The sequence below is a fragment of the Neophocaena asiaeorientalis genome, unplaced genomic scaffold, assembly GCF_003031525.2.
Source record: "Neophocaena asiaeorientalis asiaeorientalis breed wild unplaced genomic scaffold, Neophocaena_asiaeorientalis_V1.1 scaffold31, whole genome shotgun sequence".
In the NCBI taxonomy this organism is placed as follows: domain Eukaryota; kingdom Metazoa; phylum Chordata; class Mammalia; order Artiodactyla; family Phocoenidae; genus Neophocaena; species Neophocaena asiaeorientalis.
The window spans coordinates 147,406-155,598 of record NW_020175320.1 but is presented as its reverse complement, the minus strand read 5'-3'; the positions used below and the strand labels follow the sequence as shown (position 1 = coordinate 155,598).

Here is an 8,193-nt window from a genome sequence, read left to right as displayed (position 1 = left end):
GGCGGGGTGCCCGGGCCCCGCCCCCCGCCACTTTCTGCCATATCCCCGCCCCACGCAGTCCCACAGAGGGGTGGGGGGCCAGCATGTGTGGTGGCTGGAGAATGCCTGGAAAGATGGACAGAGTAGAACAGAGAGGGTGGGCCCCCGCTGGGATCCTGGTTGGGCTGGTCACCGGGGGAGTTTATCTGTCAGGTGGCCCATGTGTCAGATCAGGTGCTGGGCTCTGGCCTGGTGGAGAAATACTTGCCACCCTCTGCTCTTTGGGCACTGGAGGATGTTTTGGGCAGACTTCCCACACTGTTAAAGTTCTCGTGTGCCCCATATAACCTCTCTCCAGGGGGTCCATTGCATGCTTCCCCACCCCTCCCCCACCCCCATCCCCATCCCGTACTTGAGGAGATAGACACAAGGGAGCAGAGCCCTGTCCCTACTCTGCAGGACAGGGCAGGGGAGAGCCTGGAGCCTGGTGATCAGCTAGAGCCACCTAGGAGAGAATTGAACAGCTGCTAACCAGGGCCCAGGTGGAGCCTCAGAGACGTGGACATCCCAGGGCAGGGGGCTCTCTGAGGGGTCAGGCCTTGATGCCTCGAGTACCTCAAACCGCCCCCATCCAGGAATGCAGCCCCCTCCTCAGCTCTGCAGGACCAGAAGGCCCTGTGTGTGGCCACCTTGCTCACTGCCCAGGCCACACTGGAACACCTGGTCTCTGCTTTGGGAGTGGAGAAACAGCTGGGATATGCGATTTCAGTGCCCAGATGCTGTGTTTGTAGGACGCTAGTCTGGCCAGCAGGGGATGATAGGAGAGAAAAGGAAATTGGGGCTTTCCTGGACAGTCTGAAACAGAAGGGTGCCAACCTCTGGTGTGGCTGGGTGAGATTAGAGGGAGGTGGGAGTCCTGACCTTGTCTGGGTGCTGCAGGGCCTGGGCTAGACTGGCAGCCCTCTCAAAGCCCTCCACATGCACAGAGCTCAGGGGGTATCAGTGGACCCAGCCTCCCCAGAGCCTCAAACCCTGGTCCCTGCTCAGTCACAGAGTGGCCTCTGCAAAGGCAGGGAGGGAGGCCTGGGGAGGGAGACCAGAGGCGTGTGGGCTGTGGCTGGTGCCTTCTCTTCGGTGCCCTGTTGGAGAGAGGAGGGGTCGCTGAGGCCAGTGGCTCTTGTGGTGGGGTCGAGCTTGTGTGTGCGCGGGGCTCTGGCTAGACGGGCCCCTCCTGTCCCCCTCGCAGTGTTCTGGCCCCAATGCCCACCACACCCTCCCCTCGCTCTGTCACTGTCCTTTGCCCCCGGACAACTCGTCAGAGCTGGGGAGCTAGTCCGGCCCAGTGACCCTGAACTTGCCGTGCAGTTCAGGACCTTCGAGGCCTGCAAGCAGCTGTGGTGCAGCCACCCTGACAACCCTTACTTCTGCAAGACCAAGAAGGGGCCCCCGCTGGACGGGACGGAGTGTGCGCCAGGCAAGGTACCTGCGGACCGGGGGCTGCAGCAGGAGCGCCTTCCTGGGGTGCAGGCCCCATGGGAGGCCCACCTTGCTGCCGAGTGTGGATACGAATGCGTGGCGGGGGGCTGGGGGAGGGCTGAGGACAGGAGCCAGCCTCATGTGTGGGCAGATGGGCAGGGAGTCCTCGCGAGAACTCACACACACGCCCTCTCCTCTCTGGCACCACAGTCCTTGGCTTCTACAGCAGCAGAGTTTGGCCTTGTCTCCCAGCCCGTCGGCAGGAATGCTTACTGCCACTTGAGGAGAATGCAGCCCAGGCAGGTTAGGGAACTTGTGGAGGTCAGGCAGAGGGTGACTGGCTGAGAAGGGGTGAAGGGAAGATTCCAGGTGTTCTGCCTGCTCCCTGCGCCCACCATGCTGTCCCTTACCCCTATCCCCCAAACCTGCCCTTTCATGTACTTCCTGGGGTGTGTTTACACCCTCTTGCGTGTGTGAGTGTCAGGAGGACCCCGGATCTGAGAGCCCTGAGCTGAGGTCTGAAACCCACCTCTGCTCTATCGCTGGCCCTGCTCCCCCGCCCCCATTTCTGTGTGGTGACCTTGGTCCATTCTTTGACCTCTGCTGAGCCCTGACCAAGCATCCTTCCCGCTCCTCAGGTTGTTGTGAAGTGAGTCATGTCAAAGCAAATGAGAGGGCTGGGAAGAAGCACGGTGCTGCCCCCAGCAGCCTGTCCTCTGCCCTTCACCCTCTGCCCTTCACCCTCTGCCCTTATCTGTTCTTCCCATTCTCATCTATAAATGGTCTGTCCCCTCACAGATGTGTGGGGCTTCCCATGGCCTTGTACAGGCCCTGTGGGCTCCAAACCTGGAGGGTTATTATCCTGGAGCCTCGGGTCTACCTGCTCCAGGTGTGTTCGAGTTTCCAGGCCCTCTCCTATCACAATTTCACATAAGAGTTAATCAATGGCTCTCGGTTTTGTCTGCGTATTAGAACCATCTGGGGAGCTTTAAAATCCCCCACACCCCAGAACAGGGAGTGACTGCAAACGGGCACAAGATATCTCTTACGATGGTGGAAATGTTCCAAAATTGTATTGTGGTGATGGTTGCCAAATGCTGTTAAGTTTATGAAAAGTCATTGAATTGTACACTTGAAATGAGTGAAGTTTATGGTCTGTAAATTTCAGTTGACCCTTGAATAACACAGGTTAGGACTGCATGGGTCTGCTTATATGCGGATTTGTTTTTTTCAACAGTAAATACCACAATACCACCAATCGGTGGTTGGTTGAATGTGTGGATGCAGACCATGGATATGGAGGACCGACTATAAGTTATATGTAGATTTTCAACTGCAGAGGGCAGGCACCCCTAACCCCTGAGTTGTTCAATGGTCAACTGTATAGTGCTTCTTTTAAAAATTACCACTTCTTTTAAAAATCCCTACCTCTAGAGAGTCTGACTCAGTCTGGGGTGAAGCTGAGGCATCCAGAGTTCTTAAATGTTCCCCAAGTGACTCCAAGCCTGAGAACTACTGAGTTATCTCTTGAAAAAGACCCAGAGAGCTTTGCTGTATTTCTTACCTATGGCCCTACAGGAAAAGGGAAGGGGGTTGACTTTGGTTGAGCCCTCCTTTGTGCCTGGCCTTGTGCTGAGGGCTTTGTAAGTGTTGCTGCCTTCAGTTCTTAGAACAGTCCCATTTAACAGGCAAGTACACTGAGGCTCAGCAAGGTGAAGCTATGCCAAAACACACATAGCTAGTAGTGGCCGAGCTGGGATTCAAACCCAGGCCTTTTGGACTTGAGGCATATGCTCCCTCCACTGCATGGATGGACCTCCCGGGTGGCTGGCTTCCCTCCCATGAACATACCTGCCTGGGGCCCCTGGATGCTGATTTCAAGGTACGGAGCCAAGACCAACTCTAGATTGTGTGGGAAGATTGTGTCTTCTCTCCCTTATCAGCCCTTTGTTTCTCTGGGGGTGGTAAACCAAATAATTGCACAGCTATTGTCACCGTGAATAATACCATCTGCTGTTTTTTGGAGGGCTGTGTGTGCCAGGTGTTATCTCACTGAATGCTCACAGCAGCCCTGTGGGCAGGTGCTGTTATCCCCATGGTACAGTCGAGGAATAGGATCAGAAAGGGGAGCCCTTTGTTGAAGGTCCCTCAGCGCATGGTAGGGCTGGGATTCTGTGTGACCCTGAGGCTTGTGCTCTTAACGTTCCTTTTTCTGGGCTCACCCGTGGTGCCTGCCAGCTGTGCCGTGTGCCCGGTTGGGCACTTTCTATGGCAGGCTAGGCAGCGGTGGCCCTAGGGTGACCTCGCACCCTCTGCTCCATCCCAGTGGTGCTTCAAAGGTCACTGCATCTGGAAGTCGCCGGAGCAGACTTATGGCCAGGATGGAGGCTGGAGCTCCTGGACTAAGTTCGGGTCATGTTCACGGTCGTGTGGGGGCGGGGTTCGATCCCGTAGCCGGAGCTGTGACAATCCCCCGTGAGTGCACTTGGCTGAGGTGGGCAGGGCAGGGGCCCGAGGGGGTTGGAGAGGGAGTCGCTGGGGGGCAGGGCACAAGAAAGAAGGTCCCCTGCAGGTGGCTGACGGCCCAGAATTGTTGGGGGCGCCAAACCACTTCCACCTGGGTCTGACGTCTCCCTTTGTGTCTGACTGACATCTGAGAATGGGTCCGAACCAGTGATTCTCAGATTCTCGTCTGCGAAGAATCTGGGTGGGCCCAAGGCTTGGCCAGTTTAACAAGCCCTCCTGTGACCCTCATCCTCCAGCTAAACTTTGAGAAAACACTGGTCTAAATGTTCACTAGCCATGTCTTGGGAGGATAAATTCCCCAAGTCTGTTTCCTGCTACCTGAAGCAAAACTTCCTTCAATTTTTCTTAACTTATCTCTTTCTAACATCAAGTCCCCCCCCCTCACTACCCCCTGCCCATATGTCAGCATTCTGGGGGAATAATCTCTTTCTCCTATTTATCCCCTCTATGGGGACCCCCTCCCATGGTTTTGGAACCTCTGAGCACCAGCTTTTGATGGCCTCCGTCTCCCAAGCTGAAGCAGCCTGCTTAGAACAGCTTCATGAGAGATGGGGGCTGGCTGGGGCCGGCCGTGTGGGTCAGCTGTCTCCACGTTCAGTGATTCTGAACCTCTGTGGGGCAGGGCCGGTCCCACCCCTCACAGTGCTGAGTGACGCGATGGGGACCTCAGAATGGCAGGGTCCTGGGATCACAGAGGCTCGGGGGTGGTCACCCTCCCTCCAGCATCCTCAGGAGTGGTCCTTCATACTCTGCTGTGTACCTCCAGGGATGGGACGCTCCGTGCCCCCTGGAGCAGCCTGTTCCTGTGTACTGACCCTTTACAAATATGAGACGAAATGAACAGCCTTCAACCTGTTGGGGGGTAGGAAAGCCAGGTTAAAGAAAGGCACGGTGATGCCCACTCTGGATAGACCACCTCCCAGTCATGAGAGATAGTTATCCCCATTTATGGAACTCGTCTACGATAATAGCTTTTTATTTTATGAGGCTTAAATGAAGTATAATCTGTGCAATCTCAGCACCATGCCCATGCCCAGCACAGATTAATAAAGGACAGCTGCTGTTATAACTACCCCAGTGCACGGAGCACTTTCTCTGTGCCAGGTGGGGTGCTAAGCACTTCCATGCATAAACCCATGTAATCCTCCCAGCATCTCTGAGCAGAGTTCCAGTCACCTTGTTCACTTGGGTACTTTGTATCCATAATCTTACCGGATCCTTTTAATTTAATGGGGAAGAGAGTACAGATTTAAATACTTTTTAAAATGTATTCTTCACAGGCACACCAGGAGGTAGGTAAAATAAGAAGTGTCGTGGTCCCTCCTTTAAAGCAGAAGTTAAGACAGCAAGACTTGGGGTTAGATTTAGCCAGGTCTTCTTACTCCAAATCCAAGTCTCTTTTACCACTCTGCGGTTTATTATGATATTAAATGGAAGTGGATGCAAGTAGGAGCAGCTGAGTCATTTATTGAGGGCCTACCATGTGTCAGGAGCTGTGTAACGGCTGAAAGAATATACAAAGATGAATCAGATTGATTTCTCTTCTAGCCCAGCTGGAGGGGGTTAGTCATTCCCTCCTGTCTTCCTCCCTCTCCCTCCCCCTCCCCCCATCCTTTGCCCCCTTTTTGCCCCCTTTCTTTTGCTCATTCTCTCCTCTCCCCCATCTCACACACACACACACACACACACACACACACACACACAAAATAGGTGGCATATGCCTGAAGGGACCACAAGGCTCTGAGCTCAGAAGTCCTCACAGTGGGGGTTCCTCTCTAGTTTGTAAGTTAGTGGAGCCCCTTTTTATGCTACTCTAAAAGGCTGGGCTACCCCAGGTCACCATGTGGGAAGCCTGCCCCCACCCCGAGCCTTTCCAGCCAGCACGGTCTCTCTGCGCTCGCCCCAGCCCAGCCTATGGAGGCCGCCTGTGCTCGGGGCCCACGTTCCAGTACCAGGTCTGCAACGGCGAGGAGTGTCCGGGGCCCTACGAGGACTTCCGGGCCCAGCAGTGCGCCAAGCGCAACTCCTATTACGTCCACCAGAATGCCAAGCACAGCTGGATCCCCTACGAGCCGGACGACGGTGAGTGGAGTCCTGCTCCCCACGCCCACCCCGTGGCCTTGGGCATCTGCTGAGTCCATGTCTTCCCAGGCAGGGCTTCCCAGGCCTGGCCCACCAGTGAAGGTGGAGGGACAGCGGTGGCACCAAAAGGGATATTGCAGTCAGCAAGTTTGCCATGCGCCTTTGTGCAGGCCTTTGCGCTGTGTGCGTTGGGGGAGCCACAATCGTCATCACAACCATCCTTGATTTGTATGCTTCTGCTGACCGTTTTCTGTCAGATGCAAGGACAATGTCTTGAGCAAGGGTTACTTGGCCCAGAGGTACCGGCTGGCAGCAGTGCTGGCTGTCGGGGTTGGTGCCTTTCGGACATGTCCTTACCTGTGCAGAAGGCCCGGTACAGGTGCGGGTGCCCCTTGCTTTGCTCCTGAGAAGCTTTGTCCTATTACATACCATGTTTTTAGGTTTTAGTGATGGTGCTGCTGTGTCAGTAGTTAATGAAAATGATTTGAAAGTCAGGCCGATGGGAGTCTGTGGGATCCTCCTACTGCCCCCTACAGGCTACCCTGGACACAGGTCTCAGGACTCAAGCGGAGGGTCTGAATTCTGGGGCCAAGCCAGTGCCTATCTGTTTTGGAGCATTTCTAGTGATGGCTCTCGCAGCGGCAGAGAGAACCCAGTGAAGGGCTGGATTCATGCCTTCAGGCCGGAAGGGCCTTTAACAGTCCTCTTAGTCTACTTTCCCCTGCCGGCCTCTCCACGGTCCTTCCATAGCCTGATGCTTACCTCCTACCACGTAGCCCTCGGCATCAGACGGCGCCGATCAGAATGGCCTTTCCTGAGCCCAGGGCCACCTCTTCGTAGCCCTGGTTCCAGAGTATCAATTGCAACGCGCTCCATCTTCAGCTCACGTTTAGAATGACAGCCTTCAAGTTGGAAGGGACCTTGGAGGCCTGTGTGTTGCCCGCCAGTGCACAGACCCCTCCAGAACATGCTTGTAGGGAGTGTCTTCTCCCTGCTTAGACTCCTCCTAGCCTGGGGAGCTCACCACTCCCGTGCCCCTGTCGGCTGGCTTCCAGGGCTGCCCAGAAACCCACCTGCCTGGGGTGCACTGGTCAGGGTCCTGCCTGTCTTTGGGAAGGTTGCAGCCCCCCACCACTTAGCCCCTGGCTCAGGTCCCGCCAGGAATGTGACTCCCCCTCTGCATGAAATCCAAAGTAGTATTGGATGTTGTGGCTCCGGACTTGAGTCCCGAGTGCTGGGGCAAGACGTCACCAGGTATCCCGGGAGCCCAGGGATGAGGACCCTGGAGCCAGATGGTTCCTTACAAATTTTGCTTTGGAAGCCTTGCACATCCATGCAGACCCACACAAGCTGCTGCAACAGGGGTGGAGAAGGGCTGCAAGGCCAATGGGGCAGCTGGACTTTGGGTTTTCTCGGGACTTTTAGACAATTCCAGGAAGTTAGCTAAGCCCCAACCTCCCTTTTTCTAAGAAACACAGCAAGTGTTTATATGTTCTCCGGACCCTACCCTTGTAGGACGTTAATAGCCTTGATTTGATTGTTAGAACTAGAAAGGATCTCCCTCCTTCCCTCACTGCCGCTCCATTTTGTAAACCCAAGCACAGACCACTGTTCTGCGTTACTTTCATGCAGCCTTCTAATGTTCGCAAGCATGGTAAGATTCACCATCGTACGTGTGACTGGTGATGTGTATGTGGAGGTCAGAGCAGGACTCAAGCCAGACTGCCTGGGTTAGAATCCTGGCTCTGCCTCTTACTGGGTGGCTGTATGGCCTTGAGCAAATTCCTTAACCTCTCTGGTCCTTGGTTTCCTCCTCTGTAATGCTGCTTCCTTGGGGGTATTGAGAGGCTTAACTTAAGTTAATTCACGAAAAGCATTTAAAGTTGTACGGTAAGAATGTATAAAGGTTTTAGAAGCCTGGCACATAGTAAGCTTTCATTAAGTGTCGGCTTATTATTATTATTATTGTTTTATCACTTGATGTTTCTTAACAACGTGATGTGGCATTTTACTAATCAGGCGTAATAAATAAGGAACTGAGGCTCAGAGAGGTCAGATAATTTGCCCAAGGTCACATGGCTCATAAGTGACACAGCAAGGATTTTAAGCCCAGCTCCACACCTAGTTCTC

General features: G+C 54.5%; 1 protein-coding gene across 1 annotated transcript in view; it reads left to right on the top strand.

Annotated features, from left to right (window-relative positions):
* Nucleotides 1-8,193, top strand: part of ADAMTS14 (ADAM metallopeptidase with thrombospondin type 1 motif 14) — a 92,649-nt gene that overhangs the window by 68,085 nt on the left and 16,371 nt on the right. Inside the window, exons 10-12 of the mRNA XM_024765565.1 lie at nt 1,345-1,458; nt 3,782-3,930; nt 5,888-6,063. Of these exons, the coding sequence (XP_024621333.1) occupies nt 1,345-1,458; nt 3,782-3,930; nt 5,888-6,063 (439 nt within the window). The remainder of the gene's footprint in view (nt 1-1,344; nt 1,459-3,781; nt 3,931-5,887; nt 6,064-8,193) is intronic.